The sequence below is a fragment of the Polyodon spathula genome, chromosome 11 (assembly GCF_017654505.1).
Source record: "Polyodon spathula isolate WHYD16114869_AA chromosome 11, ASM1765450v1, whole genome shotgun sequence".
Lineage (NCBI taxonomy): Eukaryota > Metazoa > Chordata > Actinopteri > Acipenseriformes > Polyodontidae > Polyodon > Polyodon spathula.
In genome coordinates this window covers 3,072,899-3,097,192 of record NC_054544.1, presented here as the reverse complement: position 1 = coordinate 3,097,192, position 24,294 = coordinate 3,072,899, and the positions used below count along the sequence as shown (strand labels likewise).

General features: G+C 44.6%; 1 protein-coding gene across 15 annotated transcripts in view; it reads right to left on the bottom strand.

Moving 5' to 3' along the window:
* Positions 1-24,294, bottom strand: part of LOC121323429 (protein unc-80 homolog) — a 66,323-nt gene that overhangs the window by 19,580 nt on the left and 22,449 nt on the right. For 13 of the 15 annotated variants that reach the window (XM_041264512.1, XM_041264520.1, XM_041264514.1 and 10 more), the window contains 29 exons: positions 23,043-23,255; positions 22,823-22,958; positions 22,494-22,627; positions 20,124-20,286; positions 19,376-19,579; positions 16,925-17,022; positions 16,301-16,501; positions 16,026-16,133; positions 15,542-15,680; positions 14,107-14,288; positions 13,223-13,354; positions 12,558-12,744; positions 11,798-11,929; positions 11,302-11,445; positions 10,954-11,054; positions 10,160-10,246; positions 9,867-10,050; positions 8,695-8,789; positions 7,899-7,988; positions 7,361-7,462; positions 5,354-5,534; positions 4,989-5,254; positions 4,676-4,810; positions 3,967-4,105; positions 3,603-3,699; positions 2,916-3,086; positions 2,547-2,639; positions 1,713-1,931; positions 916-1,116 (listed from right to left, as the gene is read on the bottom strand). In XM_041264512.1, coding sequence (XP_041120446.1) covers positions 916-1,116; positions 1,713-1,931; positions 2,547-2,639; positions 2,916-3,086; positions 3,603-3,699; positions 3,967-4,105; positions 4,676-4,810; positions 4,989-5,254; positions 5,354-5,534; positions 7,361-7,462; positions 7,899-7,988; positions 8,695-8,789; positions 9,867-10,050; positions 10,160-10,246; positions 10,954-11,054; positions 11,302-11,445; positions 11,798-11,929; positions 12,558-12,744; positions 13,223-13,354; positions 14,107-14,288; positions 15,542-15,680; positions 16,026-16,133; positions 16,301-16,501; positions 16,925-17,022; positions 19,376-19,579; positions 20,124-20,286; positions 22,494-22,627; positions 22,823-22,958; positions 23,043-23,255 — 4,334 coding nt within the window. The remainder of the gene's footprint in view (positions 1-915; positions 1,117-1,712; positions 1,932-2,546; positions 2,640-2,915; positions 3,087-3,602; positions 3,700-3,966; positions 4,106-4,675; positions 4,811-4,988; positions 5,255-5,353; positions 5,535-7,360; positions 7,463-7,898; positions 7,989-8,694; positions 8,790-9,866; positions 10,051-10,159; positions 10,247-10,953; positions 11,055-11,301; positions 11,446-11,797; positions 11,930-12,557; positions 12,745-13,222; positions 13,355-14,106; positions 14,289-15,541; positions 15,681-16,025; positions 16,134-16,300; positions 16,502-16,924; positions 17,023-19,375; positions 19,580-20,123; positions 20,287-22,493; positions 22,628-22,822; positions 22,959-23,042; positions 23,256-24,294) is intronic. The other 2 variants (XM_041264513.1, XM_041264525.1) reach the window with 1 other exon arrangement.

Here is a 24,294-nt window from a genome sequence, read left to right as displayed (position 1 = left end):
GGCAAGCTTTTATAAGGGAGGAGTCAGTGGGTACTTTGGGTTGCTGAAGTGGAAAAACCTTTTAAAACCTGGAGTCCTGAGAAACCGGCCCATGCGCAAAATGATTCTAAGATGACTAATATGGTTTATGGTGCAATAGGACATTACTCTGTCCAAAACCTAAATATTACACTAGATTGCAGTTAGTGAAGGTAATACTGCAGGACATTTTGTAGATGCAAAGCATTTCCAATTTTGCACATAGAGTAAGAGTAAATGCAGCCCCAGGTGACAGGAGGTGCACAACAGATGGCAACTCAACACACAGCGGGCCTCTCAGCTAGCCTCTCAGCTGGCCTCTCAGCTAGCCTCTCAGCGGGTCTCTCAGCGGGCCTCTCAGCTAGCCTCTCAGCGGGCCTCTTAGCGGGCCTCTCAGCTAGCCTCTCAGCTGGTCTCTCAGCTAATCTCTCAGCGGGCCTCTTAGCGGGCCTCTCAGCTAGCCTCTCAGCTGGCCTTGCAGCGGGCCTCTCAGCTAGCCTCTCAGCGGGTCTCTCAGCGGGCCTCTCAGCTAGCCTCTCAGCGGGCCTCTTAGCGGGCCTCTCAGCTAGCCTCTCAGCTGGTCTCTCAGCTAATCTCTCAGCGGGCCTCTTAGCGGGCCTCTCAGCTAGCCTCTCAGCTGGCCTTGCAGCGGGCCTCTCAGCTAGCCTCTCAGCGGGTCTCTCAGCGGGCCTCTTAGCTAGCCTCTCAGCGGGCCTCTTAGCGGGCCTCTCAGCTAGCCTATCAGCGGGCCTCTCAGCTAGCCTCTCAGCGGGCCTCTCAGCTAGCCTCTCAGCGGGCCTCTTAGCGGGCCTCTCAGCGGGCCTCTCGGCTAGCCTATCAGGGGGCCTCTCAGCGGGCCTCTCAGCGGGCCTCTCAGCTAGCCCCCCCTGCAGTTACCTCAGAGTGGGCATCTTGTGGATCTTGTTGAACATGCGGTCAAGCCTCTTGAGGATGAGGATGAGGGCGGGCCGCACGGCCTCAGTGGTCCAGTCGGTGATGGGCAACATCTCCATGATGTAGCGTCTCAGACCACGGCTCTCCATGGTCAGGGTGTCATAGGGAGCCAGCTTCAGCAGGGAGTGTGCGATCTCAGCCAGCCTGGGGGGGTGGGGGGCACAAGCAAATTTCTGAATGAATAGTGTATAGTAACAGTAGAGAAAAATTCTCCATTTTCAATATGACAATGCATTTTTTTCTGTTTTACAGAATATTATGTTGAATCATAAAATATTGTAAAACATATATTTTGCGTAAAAAAAAAAAAAAAAAGTCCAGATTATAGGGCAGCGTCTTAGATTTGAAAACAAAAGCTCTGCTGTGTACAAATCGTTTTGCTTATGAACTCCCATAGAGCCACAAAGGAACTGGACATACTTCTAATGAACACCCATAGAGAAACAGAGACACTAGACATTCTTCTAATGAACTCCCATAGAGCAACAGAGACACTAGACATTCTTCTAATTAACTCATAGATCCTATGTCAAGAATCTCTTGTATGTTTTTATTAACTCTTACAAAATGGTGTCTAAACCCAACCCTCTCTCCCTTTCTTTCCCTCCTTCACTCTTACAATGTTTCAGACATTTGTTTGCATCCATGCAGGCATTCAGTATCCCAGATCCCCTAGAAGAGGACAGGAGAGCCCAGTGCCGTGCCCCTCCCTCCCTCCCTGTCCACCCCGGCTCTCACACCTCATGTGTGACTTGATGTCGAGCAGCTCCAGTGTGGTGACGCGTGGCTCCCCAGTCATGTTCTGCAGGATCTTGAGCCGGGGGCCGCAGTGCTTGTAGAACTCGGTGCAGATGTTGAGCAGAGACTCCCGGGGCTGTCTGAACTCCTCTCGGGCGATGCGCTCATCCAGCTCCTCCCTGGGGAGCCCCTGGCCCTCCTCCAGCAGGTGCAGGTTATCCCTGAAACAGCCACAACTTCAGAAACCAGACGAGCAGACATACATGCGCTTCAGCTGACGTCTTGACGTCTTCATCAGTGTAATGCATCTCTTTTTATTTCACCGATCAGATCTTGATCAGATCTGCTCAGATCACCAATTAAATTGGTATAGGCAGTTTGGTGTAAGATTTCCACAGCCAGCACTAGGACCAATTGAAGAAACAGCTGCTTTAATTTGTCCTTAATGTTGCTCTCCACAACACTGTCAGCTTTTATTAGCCTCTGCGGAGAGCAGCAATCCACACACATTAAAGCAGCTGCTTCTTCAGTTGTTCTAACTGGACTGGCAAATTAACCCCATCAACACCAGCGACCCTCACCTGGGTGTCAGCATCAACCTGCTCAATCCGAACATGAACAATCAGTTTGTGCAGCTCTAACATGTACAATAAACCTTATCAATCATATAATAAAACCACTTGGTTTTCATCCAACATGTGATATGGTAACCTCATCGACTTCTCATATTAACTTTTAACTGACAGTTTTCTGCACAGTTGACATAAGAAAACCCTTCCTTTTACACAAGCAGGACTGGATTAGGCTCCTAGGTTCCACTCGGTCATGTGACATACCTGGTGTCAGCGCCCCCTGGCACGGTGTGATTGGCAGTGGCCGCTCCTTTGTGTCCTTGTTCACTGCGACTCATCTGTGGTGCAGTCATGGGCCTGGTCAGTACAGACAGCACCACAACAACATTAAGACACTGCGAGGGATTGACAGCAGGCTCAGTTCCATTGGGAAACAAAAGAAGCTTAAGAAACTGGATCCATAACTGGAAACCTGAATCATATCTAAATTGGTACAAGATGTTCCTCCAACAAAACAGTTCTGAACTTAATCTCAAAGGCAGTGACTTGCAGTGAAAGGGACTGCATGGACAGAACATGTTTGTGGATAGAAGAGGAGCAGTGCATCATACTGGAGTCTCCTGCGCAGTGTACCTGGTGAGAGCCTCTACGCTGTACAGCAGAGCCTGGAGGGAGGTGGCAAGGGTGGCGATAGCTGCGATCTCGTCCCTGGCTGCGGAGGCCGTCTCCAGAGCTATGGTCTCCTTCTTCAGCTCCTGCAGGAAACAGGGGACCAGGGCCTCCAGCACCATCAGCATATGCAGGCTGGGAAAGAGAGAGAGAGGGACCACTTCATAAGCACGAACACCCAGCCACATGATACTAAATCTGTTATGCATGGAAGAATAGTTTTCGCACTATATGAAGGCATTTTTTAAAATGTGTGTGTGAGAGAATGTTCCGGATCTTTTAAGGATGAAAATCACTCCTGCTTTATAGCTATCACTTGAATAAGACAATAATGAGTTTGAAATTCACTAGGGTTTTCTACCACTCACTGGGAAATGTTCTATGAAGGTGAATTCAGCATTAGGGTTAAGGTTAGTGTTAGGGTCAGGGTTAGGGTTACATCTTAGGAAGTTTTGAGATCAATTTGTTTAAAATTCAAATACCTGTAATCAATACAAAAGCCACTTTGTTTACAATTTACACAGTTATGTATGTATATGGATGTCAAAAAATGTGGACATATTTTTGATCTGTTCTTGACTGTTATTACATAGACATGGTGTCTCGTTTGGTATGGAGAACAGTGAGCGAGCAATGAAATCTACAGTGTACCTTCTGAAGGACTCGGGTGCATAAGCCACCACTGTCACGCACAGCTTGATGGCTTTACTGATAGAAAAGTTGAGGTCCTCGTTCCCGTAGCAGAAGTCTGAAAGAAACAAATTTCCATTCTGACCGACCTGCCCATTCATTTTAAAGAGGAAGCAGTTGTTTTCAATTTATTTTGGTTCAACATCAAACCGTTGACACGTCATGTTAGCATGTGGCACAAGGATTTGAAATTTTAACTGTATTACTCAAGTCCCTACTTACTAAGTGACTTGCTTTACAAAGTTATAGTTGAGGTTTAAGAAGTGGGCCTGTGTTGTTATCAATGATCTCCAGTACCCTGTATTTGAGACTCATGAGGAGTTACCTAAAGAGCGGAGGGGCTTCTCTGCCTTCACTAGCTCCAGGGAGTCCAGGGTGTCCGGGGCGTCCCCTTCTAGAGACACCAGCAGGTCAAACAGGCACTGAGCTGACACTCCTTTGGACTGCCTGCTGCTTGTGCAGGTCTGCAGGAAACAGAAACACTCTTACTCTGGCCCTGCAGTCTTGGGGCACACAGGTTCCCAATATCGCTCTCATGAAATTCAATAGCTGGAGCTTTTTTTATGCAAATGCAGTTTGATGGGAAACATTCCAAGGAAACACATATTTAATTGACAGAAACAAGTCTGAAACCTGCTTGATCGCAAGGAACAGTGGCAGTAGTAAATTAGTTGAAGATTCGTTCTAATTTCGTTCAGTGAAACCAGCTGTACAGTATAAGGTTTTTTTTGTGTTAGATCTGTGGTATGTCAAAAGCCTTCTTTCTGACAACATCAACTATATGCTAAAGGAAGGACCCTGATAAAAGTATAGAAAAAGCATAGCAAAGTGTAATAAAGCACAGTGAAAGCATGGTGAAGCATAAGTAAGAATTTTTAAAAACACAGAAAACCAGGGTAAACTACGGTAAATGAGTAGTATAACAATAGGGTAAGTGTGGTAAAAGTACAAAAGAATACCGTGTAAACATACTGTGGTAAACCTTTATAAGGGGATTGCTTGTGTACTGTGGGATTTCGTCGTCTTTTCCTTACCGTGAACTCCAGCAGTGGTGCCACGCTGGCAAACAGCTGCAGAACGAAAGGCTTCCGGTGGAGGATATAGAACTGCCTGCAGGAAAACTCTATAGCCTGCCGCAGTAATGGATTGCTTTCATAGTCTGCATAGGCCTGGAAAAGTGGAAGGAAAAGCAATGACACAAAGTGCAGTTCCTTTACATATCATTACTTCTTTATAGTTCCTAGTTTGTAAAATGCTTGTTTATGTACGTGGTTTCATTTGCGATACCAATACAACACAAGCAGAGCTCCCTTGTCTTTCTCCTTCCGACTGTCTCCCTATGCTGACCTGCAGCATGGTGGGCAGGATCCACTGGTAGCCGCTGAGTGAGAAGAGATGGTTGAAGTGGACGGCGGTGTTGATGACCGTGGCAGTGTACTGCCTCAGGAGGGCGCTGTCCTCCGGGTGCAGGATCAGGACTCCGTTGAACACATTCAGGAAGAGCATGATCTCGTCTCCCCAGGGGTACTCACTGGGCATGCCCAGGAACATCTCCTCCAGCAGCTTGATCCACAGGACTTTGTGCAGGGTGTCCAGGCCAAAGAGCTCCTTCCCTGGAACAGCAGGGTAACACAGCACTCAGCAGCACAACCAGGCTTAGCAACACACCTTTAATTGTTAAACACCTAAGAGTGTCAAGCAGGTTTCCCTACCTTGGGGATCACTGAAGAGAGAGAACTCGGCGTCCACGGCGTTCCTGGGGAATGATGGGAGTCTGAGCAGGTCCTCCTGGAGCAGGGACACGTGGGATTGCTTGTGAACAGCAGGCATGTTCTGGGTGAGCGAGATAAGGAAGAGGACGCGGCCCACCTCCTCCAGCTTCCGGGAAAACACCTGGGGGAGCGAGGCGATCCAGGGTCATGAACATGAATCACCAGAATATGAATCGCTGGGTCCAGTTTCACAAAGCAAGCTTGCAAGCAATCTGCTTTCTGGCAGTTTCACAACAATATATCAATACGGAATGGTGCAGTTTTTTTTTTTTTAGAAATAAGCTCAACTTGTCCAAAATGATTAATATATAAAAGTTGTCCTTGGTTTCAGTCTATTTTCTTATGTACAATTGAACACGGTTTAGCCAGTGTGCAACTGACCCCAGATTCTTACAGCAAATTTTTCTATGAAGACACAGACACACATAAGAACATAAGAACATAAGAAAGTTTACAAACGATTGGTTGTTAGTAGCTTATTGATCCCAAAATCTCATCAAGTAGCTTCTTGAAGGATCCCAGGGTGTCAGCTCCAGACCCTCACAATTCGCTGTGTAAAAAGTGCCTCCTATTTTCTGTTCTGAATGCCCCTTTGTCTAAACTCCATTTGTGACCCCTGGTCCTTGTTTCTTTTTTCAGGCTGAAAAAGTCCCTTGGGTCAACACTACTTTTTTATAGCGAGGTGACCAGAACTGCACACAATATTCAAGATGAGGTCTTACTAGTGCATTGTACAGTTTTAACATTACTTCCCTTGATTTAAATTCAACACTTTTCACAATGTATCCGAGCATCTTGTTAGCCTTTTTTATAGCTTCCCCACATTGTCTAGATGAAGACATTTCTGAGTCAACAAAAACTCCTAGGTCTTTTTCATAGATTCCTTCTCCAATTTCAGTATCTCCCATATGATATTTATAATGTATATTTTTATTTCCTGCGTGCAGTACCTTACACTTTTCTTTATTAAATGTCATTTGCCATGTGTCTGCCCAGTTCTGAATCTTGTCTAGATCATTTTGAATGACCTTTGCTGCTGCAACAGTGTTTGCCACTCCTCCTACTTTTGTGTCGTCTGCAAATTTAACAAGTTTGCTTACTATACCAGAATCTAAATCATTAATGTAGATTAGGAATAGCAGAGGACCTAATACTGATCCCCGTGGTACACCGCTGGTTACCACACTCCATTCTGAGGTTTTTCCTCTAATCAGTACTTTCTGTTTTCTACATGTTAACCACTCCCTAATCCATGTACATGTGTTTCCTTGAATCCCAACTGCGTTCAGTTTGAGAATTAATCTTTTGTGCGGGACTTTGTCAAAAGCTTTCTGGAAATCTAAATAAACCACGTCATATGCTTTGCAATTATCCATTATCGATGTTGCATCCTCAAAAAAATCAAGCAAGTTAGTTAGTTCCATTTTGGATCTTATTATAGTTTCCATAAGTTTGCATACAATAGAAGTCAGGCTTACTGGTCTGTAGTTACCTGGTTCAGTTTTGTTTCCCTTTTTGCGGATCAGTATTACGTTTGCAATTTTCCAGTCTGTCGGTACCACCCCTGTGTCAAGAGACTGCTGCATGATCTTGGTTAGCGGTTTGTAAATTACTTCTTTCATTTCTTTGAGTACTACTGGGAGGATCTCATCAGGCCCAGGGGATTTGTTTAGTCCCTTTAACACTTCTGCCTCAGTTATGCTAAAGTTATTTAAAACTGGATAGGAACTGGATGACATGTGGGGCATGTTCTCAGTATCTTCCTTTGTAAAAACTTGTGAAAAGTAGTCATTTAATATATTTGCTATTTTTTTCTTCATCTACGATTTTGCCATTTGTATCTCTTAAACATTTAATCTCCTCTTCGAATGTTCGCTTGCTGTTGTGAAAGTGCATTGTATCACACAGACAGGTGTTACTGATTGCACGCTGATGTGCTCTACTCACCTGCTTCTGAATGAGCTCCTGTCCCTTGTCAGGTAACATGTGGACCAGGTTGAGCTGGGGCGAGACTGACCGCCGGAATGGGTATATATCTCGCACATAGGTCTGCAGGGGAGAGCATAGTTCACGGATTTAGAAGGACATCATTTTGTTTCTAGCTGTCACCACTAGATGGCTCCATGGTATAGATTATATTCTGTGAGTTATTTTCATTTATCCTGTTGGAGTATCCAGTCTACTGGAATAAAAACATGAAATGCCAAAGTATCGAAAGAGAATATTACTACCTGAGGACTGACAAATGAAACTTTACACTGAATCTAAAACAGATAATTAAAACATTTCAATAGGAGTATTTATTTATTTATGTAATTAATATTTTGCCCAAAAGTTCAAAAAGCATCTTGTGTAAATTAACAATAATTACTGTATACATTTCAGAAACATTTAAACAGCTGCCTTATTTGGATGTTTTTATTATAAATAAAGTGAGAAAAAAGTATAGAAAAAAACTAATAATGGATAAAAGGGTCTGCCATACTTTGGAGTAATGGATGAGGTTCCAGCGCTTGTCCATCAGAAAGTAACGAGCGGACTGAGCCTCGGGAATGTTGAAGAACTCCAGGCACTCCTGAAAAGAAAGAGAACCCCGTCACAATCCGAGAGAGACCCGAGCAGGACTGGGACACAATCCGAGAGAGACCCGAGCAGGACCGGACTGGGACACAATCCGAGAGACCCGAGCAGGACCGGACTGGGACACAATCCGAGACAGACCCGAGCAGGACAGGACTGGGACACAATCCGAAAGAGACCCGAGCAGGACCGGACTGGGACACAATCCGAGAGAGACCCGAGCAGGACCGGACTGGGACACAATCCGAGAGAGGCCCGAGCAGGACTGGACTGGACATAATCCGAGAGAGACTCGAGCAGGACCGGACTGGGACACAATCCGAGAGAGACCCGAGCAGGACCGGACTGGGACGCAATTTGAGAGAGACCCGAGCAGGACTGGACTGGGACACAATCCGAGAGAGACCCGAGCAGGACTGGACTGGGACACAATCTGAATGAGACTGGTGCTAGTTTAGTTTAGTTTATATACAGAAAGAAAGAAAAACACACACATACAGATAAAACCTGATATGCACAAAAAAAGGCTGCTTGGGTCTCTTGTTTGATCGGTAAGCTCCCACTCTGAATAGCCACGAGAGGGGGCTGTCACTTCATTACGGTGTAACTGTACTGATACAGTGCACTTTCAGCCCTGCCCCTTCATATAGTCAGTATAATTGGAAAGAAAATAAGGAAAGGACGGTAAGAAAGGGACATGCCTTGAGCAGAGCCTCGAACTGCGTGTCCTCATGCACGGGGAGCTGGGTGGGGATGTCACACTCGTTCTGCCCGTGTACCACCAGAGTCTTGGTGCCTGTGGGGAGGAAACACATTGGGACTACAGCTCATCCCAATTTACATAAAGAACAATGAAATGCTTAATAATGTGCAACTAACAACTGACTACTGCACTTCTATAAACAATTATGAGACCCCAAATCAACCTTCAGAGTTTGCTAGTTGCTAGTTTTGTTTATTCTGGTTTAAAATGGAATCTGGAGTAGACTGGCCCACAGACACTGATAGACAGCTCTCCAAGGAGATCATGCCTGTCTTTCTGTCTGTCAGTTTGCTTGCACTGTGAGCTCGTTTCCTACAGTATTCGTATTTCAAATGATCTCCTCCACATTAGTCTGATAGAGCCCCTCTTTTTAACTTGACTATTTACTTCTTCCTTTTCTGGTTTTCCACTATAAGAGACCATCAGCTTCTGCAATGTTTTTATGAAGCATTTTCAAAACACTGTATATCAGCTTGGACTTTCAGGACCTCCATTTACAGTACAGTGCATGAGGAGACATTTATGACATTTATATGAAGAGGGTTAATGCAATTGTAATGCTGTGTTTCTATGTAAATGTGCTACATGGGTCACGTTTAGAAGAAGGCTTTGCAGTAACAGCGCAGTGTCTGATGAATGACTGCTTATCATGATCTATGTACAGTAAGATCCAGACAATGGTTCTGAGTGGACAATGTATTCTGAGAGTCAGCAAACATTGTAAAAATGTATTCAAAACTGAATCGTCTGAAGATCAGTTTAATTTATATTGTATACTGAACAAAAGCGTGATATACCAATGTATTGAAAGACTTGAAGACTGGCAAACTTTACCAGGTCATTAAAAAGTTTCAGAATGTGGACTTATTGTTTTTGTTTATCCTTATTGTGCATAGAATTTCACAAAGCATGCTGTACAAATTAACAATAATTACTATCTACATTGCTGAAACAGTCAAACAGCTGGATGTTTTACTAGAAACTCAATAAAGTGAGAAAAAGCATTTTAAAACAACCAGTTCATGGGTAAAAGTGGGTTGTACACTTTGGCGTAATGGACGAGGATCCTGTGCTTGTACATCAGGCACTAATGAATGGAAAGTGTGATACCTGGCATGGAGGCTGTGACGAGCAGCTTCACCTCACACTGCTCCTTCTTCATGGTCTGCTTGAGGTCCTTGAAGAACAGCCCCTCCACGTAGCCCACCACCTCCCAGAGGAAGGTCAGGGTGGCTGAGATGGCATCCATCCCCCACTCACACGGAGTGCGCACAAAGTACATGATCAGCCCCACCTGCAACGCAGGAAGGCTGGTTCAGAAGCACGGCCCCCTGACACACAGGTGATTCCCATTTGAATTCGGAACAGAAACATAAACAGAGCCGAGGACTGGCGAGACTCACCAGGTAGTTAAAGAGGATGTGTGATGTCTGAGCCGGCAGGTCTCCAATGTTCAGCAGGAGCTTCCTCAGCATGTAAATCAGCTCGTCCTGAAATGCCAGACACAAACACACATAAGCCTCCCTGTCATATCAAGTCCTGTCTTCACGTCCAGCGCTGCATAATGTAATGCCCCACTCGATCACTGTGTGCACCTGAACACAAATTATTTAAATGCAATTGCTCATCCAATATAACACTGCTTTACTATTTAAACAATTGCAAGCTGTTTTAAAGAAGGGCAGCTCTCTTGTAATGCCATGTGTGAGCCTGCCAGTGAGTTGAGTTATTTTGTTATCACACCCAAAGACTTTTACAATGAGCAGTTTTATTATGACAGACAGACAGGGCCTTGAGTTGCCGTGCTCTCTACCTGGAATAATTAGCACAGAGACAGACAGCGAATGTATACTTAAAATCTCTCTCTCAGTTGTGCTGAGCTTTTTCATTAGAGTCCAGAAGCCTGCACACAATGAGCTCAATATTTAGTAAGTGTTACCCTTATAAAAGTTAAGCACAGTAAAAGCATACTGAAGAACAATAAAACATAGTGACCGCATAGGAAAGCATAGGAAAGCATTGTAAGGAATATGCTAAAGCATATTAATAAACATGGCAAACCTATTGTAAATAAACGCATAGTACAACTATAGGGAAAAGCATGGTAAAATTGCAATAACAGCATGCAGAAAATAAAGCAGGCAACTTTTTATCAGGGTAAGAGAAAGGGTTTTGAAGTGCTGTTACTTGACGTTACCTGGCGATTACTGACAGTGAGCTTCTCCAGGAAGTGCCTCAGGACGAGGGCGGGGTCTTCAATCAAACAGTTCCACAGCACCTGCTGAGCCACCGCGCTCACTGTATGGGAGAGACAGCCATCCCTCATATTCACATAGTACAGTTAAGTTGAATTGAATTTAAGGCACTTTAATTAATTGCCCATTACTAAGAAAGCTAAAAGAAATGAATCCTATTCTTTGGCAAATGTTTCCACAAGAAGCATTTATCATTGTCCTGTACCCTTGCTGACAGATTGTCCTAATGAAATGAATTATTGTAAATTGAATAATGTGTCTTTTAGCAGGGTATGTACAGCACGTCATACCTGCTACTCCATCCTCTCGAACCTCCCCGTCCTCCATGAGGTGAACAATGGGCAGCACGGCCGCACAGATGCATGCTGGGAACACCACCTGTGGCGGCTGTGGGACGTGGTGTGTGGGCGTGTGCTCCGTCACGTTCTCTTCATCTGAGACAAAAAGCAAAACCCCATTACACCACCACTTGTTTTTCTATTCAGAAACTACAGTACAGATGTTTTAATATAGATGTATTGGTAGTGTTACCTAATGGTTATGTATGGACTACTAAAAAATAACTGAATAACAACAGAAAAAAAATGTATTTGAGGACCTGATAAAAGTTCAACCCAAACTGGATTGACTATGCATCAATCAAAATAAATGCAAGAAGTAATTGTCATCTTGCATGTGCATGAGAATCTTCCATCCAGGTGTTTTACAAGCTACTTTATTTTATTCTACCAATCAGAATCCTACAAGCAGAGGACCAATAGCTCGAGATGGAGATGTGCAGCCCACCTTCAGCACTGACCGCGGAGCGCATTGACCACACTGAGCCCCTGCGGAAGGAATAGTTCCTGTGGGAGGTGCTGGAGGTGCAGGAGGGGCTGATTGAGAGCCGCCGAGACACCAGGTTTGTGACTTCTTCTGCTGGCAAGAACAACACAGAGCGAGGCTTCAGAATTCAGAGTGAACACCATCACCCAACGGAGACAGATGCATGGCAAGAGCATCTATCCACCAGTGTTTAGATCATACGATGGGGTAAGCTTTACTTCTTTCTAACTGGAGCCGCTATACCAATTACTTAGACCACTATGTTTTAGTTTAAATCTGTTATATTACAACACATCTTCTTGACTGTAGTGGATGAGTTCTTATGTATTAACATATATTTATGAAATTATAGTTATCATATTGGCTGTAATGCTATTAAAAAAAAATCTATAAAATTAACAAAAATACTAATAGCAAAAAAAAAAAACCCCAAAAAAACAGAACCCCATGGGGCCTACTTGATAAACAAGGATCTTACTTTAATATACTGTTTTATATCAGGAGGCTTTTTAAAATAAATAAATAGAGCTTTTTTTTTTTTACATTTTGAATTGGTCTATAAGCATGTCTTTTTGTTTACCACATAAGACAAACTGGGTTGTGGTTGGAATTTAACAGGGTCTCTTTCACTGGGGTGCAATGAGAACATTCAGTTGGGAAACATGAACAGCAGGCCTGCATAGCTGTGAGCAGAGCAGTTGTACAGCAGAGGCTGTCCCACCTTCCTCCTCCTGCTCGGACGGGGGGCTGCAGGTGGGCTCGTAGCAGGCCTCCTGGGTGATGGGGGTGGAGGTGATGATGCTGGCCTCACGGCCCAGCCGCCTCTTCTCCTCCTCCTGCTGCAGGTTCTTCAGGATGTGCTCTGCGCGCTGGTGAGAGCGAGACACCGCCCGCGCGGAGAATGATTTCTAAACAGGGCAGGACAGCATGTCTATTACAATTAAATATTCAGATCATGCATTCGTTTCTAGCAACGGATTACCGTTACACACTAAAATATGTTAGTAATTAAAGTACATCAGATGTTTTCAGAATTAAATTAGATAGATATTTATAGCATACCCGTTCATTTTAGTTGACGGATTTGGTTCAAGACGGCCAAACTCAGCATAACTAAAGATTGTCTAAAAAAATAATAATTTGTTTAAAATCTATCTAGGAAGGCGTGAAAATAGCCATTCAAAATGAGTATTTTGTAAACACTGAATGAATCAGTGATAAGAAAGCAATGAAACCATTGAAATCAAGCTCTGTTTAATCATTGCATGACAAAATAATGAGTGCGGCACAGGCCAGTGAAGCAGTGAAGATGGTGGGCCCAGTCTGAAGTCTCTGTTTCACAAGCCTCTGCTCCTCAGTATGGAAGAGAAGGTGGGAGAGACTTACGGACTGGTCCTCATTGATGGGGTCCTGGACACTACCAGTGCTCTGGGGCACCCAGGGGGGGTCAAACATGGGCACACAAGGCATTCCCAGTATCGGGGAGGGCAGCGTGAAGTTTATACTGGGGGGCGGGATCTGAAACAAACAGAGAAGATTGTTGGAATGGCCCTTGTAAAGAGAAGCAAGATTGACAGATACTGTGGAATGCAAAGGAATCAGATTCTATATCATTGTTTGAACATATGCCCCATCATCTGAAAGCATTCCAGTTGTGTAATTGCTTGTTAAATCGTTAAATCGTTAAATCGTTCTGCTTGCACTCGGCAGTGGCACAAATGCTCGGCCATAATTTGGAACAGTGAGGCTGAGCACTTCTGTTCCGAGTCTTGAATGAAGATCACCACTATAGAAGCATGAGAGTACCTAGTCTGCCAAATGGCAACTGAGTTGGTTTGTTTTAAATGTTAATTTAAATGAAGCACTTTTGTATTTTGGAGAGATTCGCATTTATCTTAATACATTGATAATGACCTCTAGTAGTACTTATAGTCTTAGATCTCAGACTGCTCTAAGTTTCAGTTCCTGGGGTTCGTACAGAATTTGAAAAAAGGCATTCAGCTTTCCGGGGGGGGGGGGGGGGGGGGGGGGGGGGGGGGGGGGGGGGAGTTGTCTTATATGTCACCTTCTTGACCAGATCCCCCATGAAAAACAGATTTTAATCTTAACTGGACTTTCCTGGTTAAATAAATGGTTTAAAAGAAATTATTGTATTAGCCAAATCCCCCTACAAAACTGGTACATTTCCACCCCAGCAGGGTGACCAGCACTTAGGGGACTGCTGTTGGAATGCACTGCTCTAACCTTGTGCTGTGATGAGAGCTGCTTACCTTAAAGATCTGCTGGGCCCCTTCCTCCATGCGCGGCCACACCCGAAACCTGAAGCGCCACAGCGTGTAGAACCTGAGCACCGAGTTGATTCTCTGCACTGCCTCCTGGTGGTGGAATTCAGACATCATCATATCAGAGACAGCGTCCGACACCTTCACTGCACACAGCAGGAACAGGGCAGCTGGGGAGACAGACAGGCAGGCAGACAGTGAGACAGGCAGGCAGGCAGACAGACAGACCAGCAGGCAGGCAGGCACACAGACAGACACACAGACAGACAGACAGAGACAGATAGACAGACATTAGCTGCCATGGAATTCCTCAATTAAGATGGATTCACTATGTCCTGTAAGGAAAGTTAGTTCATCCATAACTATAAACAAACAATTGATAAACAAACAATTAAAATATATATATATATATATATATATATATATATATATATATATATATATGATATATTTTTGCAGTTTAATAAAAAATGTATTCTAGCTAGTCTTTTAAATTTTTTTTTTAATTAAAGCACACTGACAGATTATCAGTCATCATGAGCTTGCGAATCCACGTCTCAAACCCCATTTGCATTGTGTACAGTGTATTGTATCAGCAGGCCAATTTACTTAGAATGACCTAAACCTTAAAATCTTTATTTCATGTTGAACCTGCAACACAAAAAGTCTCCTTTTTGATACTACCTGGATACTTTGTTTAAAATGCTCAATGCATAATGTCATACAATCAGCCAACCCCACTTAATATGACTGACACTACATTGTGACAGTAAGCAGAGTGACATGATCAGGAGTTCATCAATAACCTAACAAACCAAATGACCGCGTACACATTGACACCACTCAGAGTTCTCTTCTAAGACCTCATCCTGTACACATTCTTTTAGTAGTAGAAGCCACCTGACAGTTGTGATCACAGGCACTTAAAATTGCCTTCGTGTTTTTAAAAACCTTTGAGGTCGTTGACGGGTGAGCAAGAGTTTGTGAGCAAGAGTTTGCTGGGTTTTTTTTCTCTCCTTTCTCGGATAGAGCAATTATTTCAGCCTTCGTGGCTTTGACCACCGAGCGCACAATTTTGATCTCCACCAGTCAAGCTGGGTGATCATGTGTCCCCAAGGCTGGTGAGCACCGTGTATACAGAATGTGCTAAAATACAGGACAGCTGATGCAGGCATTTTTAAGTGATAGTGAAATCAATTGTATGACTTTGTTACATGTCTGTGATATTAAGCAGAGTCTGACAATAACCACAGTGATCCTATCCAGAGCTTGTTTCCATTGACTCCCATTATATTGTGGGCGGGATATTTCAATGTGATGATAATAAGCGGAGTGTGATTATAAGCAGAGGGATATTAAGCAGGTTTGACTGTATATACACAGTACGTATCGCTTCCATGCTTCTTAAGCCAGTGAGACTGACCTGCAGCAGCTGCCATGTGCTCGTCCACACTCAGCAGGAGCTCCCACGCTGCAGGCTGGACGTCCCCGAACATTTCATCAGTCAGGATCGGAGCCGCCTTGATCAACAGAGACAGGGGGGCCGGGGAGAGGCTCATCACCTGAAACAATCAAACACACACACACACACACACACACACACACACACACACACACACACACGCACAGTGATGGTGTTTAACACATTTGCATGTTGCATGTGTGACTTGCTGTACGAAACTCAACCGTGGACATAGGGCAGTCAGGGGCAGTTTTTACAATAACAAACCTGTCTAATGCGGTTAAGTGTATCTAGCATTAAAAGTTCAAACTTGTGACAAGCTGAAATATTTTCTTGACTTGTAAGTTGTCTTAAAGGTTTTACTGAGTGTTTGGGTGAATTAAAAGGAAAGACCATGCATGAGCACAGTATATACGTTTCAAGCAATCCCAAAAAGAATTCCCACCTGGTTGCGGATGTACTTCAGCATTCCAGTGTCCTTCTTCCCTTCCGGAGTGGCGTCAGTCGTTCTTCTCTTTAGGGAAGGCGTCCTGAGACAGGACTTGTCTGAGCACTGCAAGAACAATAGAGGAGAGCACATGATGCACCTCCCTAATGAAAGTTTAACCATGGTAAACATGCAGCAATTTAGAATGATTTACTGAGAACAAAAGGCATTAATAGTAATACATCCTATGCTTTTATTATGGCCTGCTGCAATAAGCTGTTCAGGTGGAATACCTCCTTGGTCTTCTTGGCCCGGAAGCCGATGTTGCTGGTAAGGCTGTCCTCCTTGAGCCCGTCCACTGTGTCCCCATACAGCAGCTTGACAGCTCTGACCAGGCGGGCGCACGAGCGGCTGTGGTGCTGGTAGCAGCACGGGTGGCAGAAATCCACGTGCGTGCAAATGAAGCTCTGCTGGTTACAGAGCAGGATCATGATCTGGAAGACAAAGGTTGATGTATTTCAAAAGTATTTATCGGCAAGTATTAAAGAAATCCATTTATTAATGTGTTGATTTCAAAACAGGAAAAGCTGCCCTTCATTCAGTTTAAGGCCTCGGTACAGCAGGAGACATGTCAGCACACCAGATTCACTTCCAAAGGGCTTTTCAAATTGGTACTCGATTGTAAAGGTGAGGGAAAGACATCTATTCTTGTTTTATATAATACCTGCCTACAAATACCTCTTAAAGGAAATAACCCCTACTAATGACTGACTTCTTGTTAAAATAAGCTACCACACAGGGTAGGAACAAAATAAAATAATCTGCTTCATATTAACTTTATGCAAAGGAATTGATCTACAGCATGACACATACCTGTACCACACAGATGTTCAGATAATAAGGGTAAAATGACGTACGTGCAGCCAGGACATGTTTCTGTGGTAGTTCTCCTCATTCCCTGTGCTGCTCAGGCCCTCGGGTTCAATACTGGGCTCGCTGGTGCTCCAGGGACTCCCTATCAACAGCAAACACACACCCCCTATCAATGCAGCAGAGCCATGAGCGGAAAAGCCACAAGCTTGTACAGAATGATATTCTGTATCAGGTAACCCAACCCAGCACTTCCAGAGTCATGCTGACACATTGCTATGCACATGATATTCTGTATCAGGTAACCCAGTCCCACACTTCCAGAGTCATGCTGACACATTGCTATGCACATGATATTCTGTATAAGGTAACCTAGTCCCACACTCCCAGAGTCATGCTGACACATTGCTATGCACATGATATTCTGTATCAGGTAACCCAGTCCCACACTCCCAGAGTCATGCTGACACATTGCTATGCATAGCTCTAGCTCTGGAATCCTGCTGTGATAAAATACAGGAACATAACATGGCCAGGGTATCCCATTCTATACCATTACCACTTTCTGTGTAGAGAAAAGTCTCCTACCCTCTGACTGTCTCCACTTCAGAGAGACCCCTGGTTGAAAGCATTAGTGAGGATTGGCTTTATGAACTCAATTTAATGATACTTAAGGATTACATACAGCAGTGTCTTTGTAAGGATTACCTATATCAGTATCTCTGTAAGGAGTACCTATATCGATGACAGTGTCTCTGTAAGGAGTACCTATATCGATGACAGTGTCTCTGTAAGGAGTACCTATATCAGTATCTCTGTAAGGAGTACCTATATCGGTGACAGTGTCTCTGTAAGGAGTACCTATATCAGTGTCTCTATAAGGAATACCTATATCGGTGACAGTGTCTCTGTAAGGTGTACCTATATCAGTGTCTCTGTAAGGAGTACCTATATCAGTGTCTCTGTAAGGAGTACCTATATCAGTGTCTCTGTAAGGAGTACCTATATCAGTGTCTCTGTAAGGAGTACCTATATCAGTGTCTCTGTAAGGAGTACCTATATCGATGACAGTGTCTCTGTAAGGAGTACCTATATCAGAGTCTCTGTAAGGAGTACCTATATCAGTGTCTCTGTAAGGAGTACCTATATCGATGACAGTGTCTCTGTAAGGAGTACCTATATCAGTGTCTCTGTAAGGAGTACCTATATCAGTGTCTCTGTAAGGAGTACCTATATCGGTGACAGTGTCTCTGTAAGGAGTACCTATATCAGTGTCTCTATAAGGAATACCTATATCGGTGACAGTGTCTCTGTAAGGTGTACCTATATCAGTGTCTCTGTAAGGAGTACCTATATCAGTGTCTCTGTAAGGAGTACCTATATCAGTGTCTCTGTAAGGAGTACCTATATCAGTGTCTCTGTAAGGAGTACCTATATCAGTGTCTCTGTAAGGAGTACCTATATCAGTGTCTCTGTAAGGAGTACCTATATCAGTGTCTCTGTAAGGAGTACCTATATCAGTGTCTCTGTAAGGAGTACCTATATCGGTGACAGTGTCTCTGTAAGGAGTACCTATATCAGTGTCTCTGTAAGGAGTACCTATATCGGTGACAGTGTCTCTGTAAGGAGTACCTATATCAGTGTCTCTATAAGGAATACCTATATCGGTGACAGTGTCTCTGTAAGGTGTACCTATATCAGTGTCTCTGTAAGGAGTACCTATATCAGTGTCTCTGTAAGGAGTACCTATATCAGTGTCTCTGTAAGGAGTACCTATATCGATGACAGTGTCTCTGTAAGGAGTACCTATATCAGTGTCTCTGTAAGGAGTACCTATATCAGTGTCTCTGTAAGGAGTACCTATATCGATGACAGTGTCTCTGTAAGGAGTACCTATATCAGTGTCTCTGTAAGGAGTACCTATATCGGTGACAGTGTCTCTGTAAGGAGTACCTATATCAGTGTCTCTGTAAGGAGTACCTATATCGGTGACAGTGTCTCTGTAAGGAGTACCTATATCAGTGTCTCTGTAAGGAGTACCTATATCGGTGACAGTGTCTCTGTAAGGTGTACCTATATCAGTGTCTCTGTAAGGAGTACCTATATCAGAGTCTCTGTAAGGAGTACCTATATCAGTGTCTCTGTAAGGAGTACCTATATATCAGTGTCTCTGTAAGGAGTACCTATATCAGTGTCTCTGTAAGGAGCACCTATATTGGTGACAGTGTCTCTGTAAGGAGTACCTATATCAGTGTCTCTGTAAGGAGTACCTATATCGGTGACAGTGTCTCTGTAAGGAGTACCTATATCAGTGTCTCTGTAAGGAGTACCTATATCAGTGTCTCTGTAAGGAGTACCTATATCAGTATCTCTGTAAGGAGTACCTATATCAGTGTCTCTGTAAGGAGTACCTATATCAGTATCTCTGTAAGGAGTACCTATATCAGTGTCTCTGTAAGGAGTACCTATATCGGTGACAGTGTCTCTGTAAGGAGTACCTATATCAGTGACAGTGTCTCTGCTCTGGGACAGCAAGACCTCCTCGTTCTCGGACTCCGAGTCCTGCCTTGACATTTTGGTGCTCTTCAAGCTGCCGGCCCGGCGGATGCTGGACAGGGAGCCTCCTTTCTTCACCCGAAAACTTCGAGCTCCCTTGATCTGCAGCAGCCGAGACCCACCAATCCTGATCTTTCTGATAGGAGCTGCACAGGAATAGAGCAAGCAGAGGGGGTTCGAGTAGAGTGGTCATAAAAGAGAGCACACTAAAACAAAGGTCTGCTGAGTCTATTTTCACCGAGAAGCACAGAGACTCCTAGTGACTGCTGTGAACTAAACCCTTCCACCGATCTTACCTGTAGGCTCTTAAACTTTTCAATGTAAGTCTCGAATGTGAAGCTGCATTGAAATAACACTAAATATGAAACACTGTATGCTTGGTAGATTTTAAGTTATAGCAAGATTACAATAATTCAGAGGGTGTATGACTGGAAATGTGATTGAATAGTGCCCTCGAACTGTGTGTTGATGCAGGTAATAAAGCACATTCTTTGATTGAATTCCTAAATGAAAGCTTTAACACAATGAATTGCTACTGTATTGTATACATGCTGGACATTTCTGACTATATTGATTTGGGACTCTGAACCATGCATCTACCGCAGAGCTTCTTGTTTTGGCTTGTTCTGCTCCACTAGCTTTATTTGCTAAGTGTCTGGGAGCACGCTGTTGCCCAGCCTGGCAGCTCACCTCTCTTCTCCTCACAGGCGGAGTCTGATTTCAGGGTGTGGCTGCTGCTGTGCAGGGAGTCGTGCCCCTCTTCGTCGTCGATGATCCCGGCAAAGCTGATCTTCCTCTCGTAGCGATGACGGTCCAGCTCGGGGTCGAGACGCAGCCTGCAGCTCTCCAGGTCCTGCCGGGATCGAGAGCAGCGTCACTGGTGCTCTTCCAACACACATCCTCACACCTCTGCAGCGTCACTGGTGCTCTTCCAACACACATCCTCACACCTCTGCAGCGTCACTGGTGCTCTTCCAACACACATCCTCACACCTCTGCAGCGTCACTGGTGCTCTTCCAACACACATCCTCACACCTCTGCAGCGTCACGGGAGCTCTTCCAACACACATCCTCACACCTCTGCAGCATCACGGGAGCTCTTCCAACACACATCCTCACACCTCTGCAGCGTCACGGGAGCTCTTCCAACACACATCCTCACACCTCTGCAGCGTCACGGGAGCTCTTCCAACACACATCCTCACACCTCTGCAGCGTCACGGGAGCTCTTCCAACACACATCCTCACACCTCTGCAGCGTCACGGGAGCTCTTCCAACACACATCCTCACACCTCTGCAGCTTCACGGGAGCTCTTCCAACACACATCCTCACACCTCTGCAGCGTCACGGGAGCTTTTCCAACACACATAAGAACATAAGAACATAAGAAAGTTTACAAACGAGAGGAGGCCATTCGGCCCATCTTGCTCGTTTGGTTGTTAGTAGCTTATTGATCCCAAAATCTCATCAAGCAGCTTCTTGAAGGATCCCAGGGTGTCAGCTTCAACAACATTACTGGGGAGTTGATTCCAGACCCTCACAATTCTCTGTGTAAAAAAGTGTCTCCTATTTTCTGTTCTGAATGCCCCTTTTTCTAAACTCCATTTGTGACCCCTGGTCCTTGTTTCTTTTTTCAGGCTGAAAAAGTCCCTTGCGTCGACACTGTCAATACCTTTTAGAATTTTGAATGCTTGAATTAGGTCGCCACGTAGTCTTCTTTGTTCAAGACTGAACAGATTCAATTCTTTTAGCCTGTCTGCATATGACATGCCTTTTAAGCCCGGAATAATTCTGGTCGCTCTTCTTTGAACTCTTTCTAGAGCAGCAATATCTTTTTTATAGCGAGGTGACCAGAACTGCACACAATATTCAAGATGAGGTCTTACAAGTGCATTGTACAGTTTTAACATTACTTCCCTTGATTTAAATTCAACACTTTTCACAATGTATCCGAGTATCTTGTTAGCCTTTTTTATAGCTTCCCCACATTGCCTAGATGAAGACATTTCTGAGTCAACAAAAACTCCTAGGTCTTTTTCATAGATTCCTTCTCCAATTTCAATATCTCCCATATGATATTTATAATGTACATTTTTATTTCCTGCGTGCAGTACCTTACACTTTTCTCTATTAAATGTCATTTGCCATGTATCTGCCCAGTTCTGAATCTTGTCTAGATCATTTTGAATGACCTTTGCTGCTGCAACAGTGTTTGCCACTCCTCCTACTTTTGTGTCGTCTGCAAATTTAACAAGTTTGCTTACTATACCAGAATCTAAATCATTAATGTAGATTAGGAATAGCAGAGGACCTAATACTGATCCCACCGTACACACATCCTCACACCTCTGCAGCGTCACGGGAGCTCTTCCAACACACATCCTCACACCTCTGCAGCGTCACGGGAGCTCTTCCAACACACATCCTCACACCTCTGCAGCGTCACGGGAGCTCTTCCAACACACATCCTCACACCTCTGCAGCGTCACGGGAGCTCTTCCAACACACATCCTCACACCTCTGCAGCTTCACGGGAGCTCTTCCAACACACATCCTCACACCTCTGCAGCGTCACGGGAGCTCTTCCAACACACATCCTCACACCTCTGCAGCGTCACGGGAGCTCTTCCAACACACATCCTCACACCTCTGCAGCGTCACGGGAGCTCTTCCAACACACATCCTCACACCTCTGCAGCGTCACGGGAGCTATTCCAACACACATCCTCACACCTCTGCAGCGTCACGGGAGCTCTTCCAACACACATCCTCACACTTGTGCTTCTAATGGGAGCTCTTACAACACACATCCTCACACCTCTGTGTGCATTGGAAAGCAGTGTAGATATAAGATAAATACTATTAATAAAAGATAAACACTATAAACCTAATCCTTTAAAATACACAAAACAGGAATTGTTCAGCTTGTGCTTTGTCGTTAAAACTGTGGGGTCTAATTTTGAGTTTCATCACCCTCGTTAAATGAACAATGCCTTATAGAGCTGTAATAAAGGGGATGTGTTGGGCATCAGTTGCCCTGGTCCTGTCTGAACTCACCACCAGGGGCTCTGTGCGGGGGCGTGGCAGGCAAGGAAAGGTCTCTCGCAGGAAGGTGGTGATTTCCAGCAAGAGTTGGCATGCGGCCATCTTCAGGGCAAAGGGGCAGGCACATTTTGTTGGGTTCACAGTATCTGTGGATGAAATCACAGGAGAAGGGACACATCTGGGACACCTGATAGTAAACTGAATATCGGCAGGTAGATAAAAAACAGTTTGTCTACCATTTTTTACTTTTGGGTCCCCTTTCACCGACTGTTCATTTTGCTTTGTTTTTTAGTACTTGGTTCTTACACTGATACAATATGTCTTCAACTGAAATTCCTTACTGTCATCAAGGAAATCCTCCTCCTCATCCTCCTTCCTCATCCGTCGCTTCGTCTCCTCGTCATAAATGAAGCCCAGGATATTAGCGGGACTCTCGCTCTCCAAGTGGCACAGCTCGCTCAGTCGGGCACCGATAGCCTATAGGGGTAGATGCAGGGCATTCTTCATATTGTAGACAACAATCGGAAATAGCTTTGATATCTAACCCAGACTGTTACATACATCTCCCCACTGGCAGAAGTGCTTGGCAGCGTTCCACTGGAGCTTCTGGTTCCTCTTGCTGCCGACAACTGGGGAGCGGCCCCGGGAGAGGCCACGCTTGATGATGTTCACGTGGTGCCCCTTCATCCACTCCGGCCAGTTTCCACGGTTACAGCGGTGCACAAAACGGGCGCACTCCAGGAAGAGAGATGCTCTCGCCACCACTGGGGCCTCCTGCACGATTCAATCAAATAAACAAGCAGTTTATTTTTGTGAGAAAGCAGATACACGTCTGTGCTGAGGAATAAAGCCAGGAGCCTTTGTCACAACAGTAGAGTTTCAGTTCTAGATTTCGGGACCATTGAAAAACCCATCTAATTCTATAAACTTCTACTTTGACTAGAGGGATTAATATAATGTAATATAATGTCATATAATATTGTAGCATTTCAAGGTAAACAAATGGGAGGCAGACGACCGCAGCAAGATCTCATTCAGATGTTTATTCATTCAGTGTCAGGACACCACAGCACAGCCCAGAGCTGCTCGCAGGCAGCTCCTAAATAGAGATCTCCCTCAAGCCCTATTGGCTCACACACACAAGGGCACATTTACATACACAGTGACCAATCGCTCAGACCCTCAGGCGCTGCACAAGCAGCTGACCGGCGGAACCGGAGACAAATCACAGTGCAGACAACACAGACTCCACTCTCATACAGCTGCACAATGTATGTGGCAAAACGCTCTTTACTCACAGATTCATGCATGCGGACACACAAACAGTGGGAAAGACATGACAGCACACACACACATGCACGCACGCATGCACGCACGCACACGCAGCACAGATAGCTACAATATCATATAACACAAGCCAATAATGCCAGCAGAAACTCGCCACACCCGACGAATGGCAAAAATTAAACTACTCATGCATTTTGCACCTGGGTTAAAATTTGATTTAGGACCCAGGTGAAATTAGTTTGGGGTCCACATACAATTCACCAGAACTAGCCATCACTGAATGACACTCCAGTCCCAGGGCATGTTCAGATCAGGAATGAAGTGTGCTTAGACAAGTAAAAGGAGGACTGTGCCAAAGTACTGTCGCTGTAAGGGACTGCTGATTGCAGTGTTGAAATCTGTAGTCAAGGTGTCACAATGAGTTGAACAAGGCTGTTAATTAAAATCAATGAGTTTTCACTGATGTCTTACCTTCCTGTCAGAGCGATCTGCACTTTGCAAAGAGTTATGGAAAGATGAGAGTGAT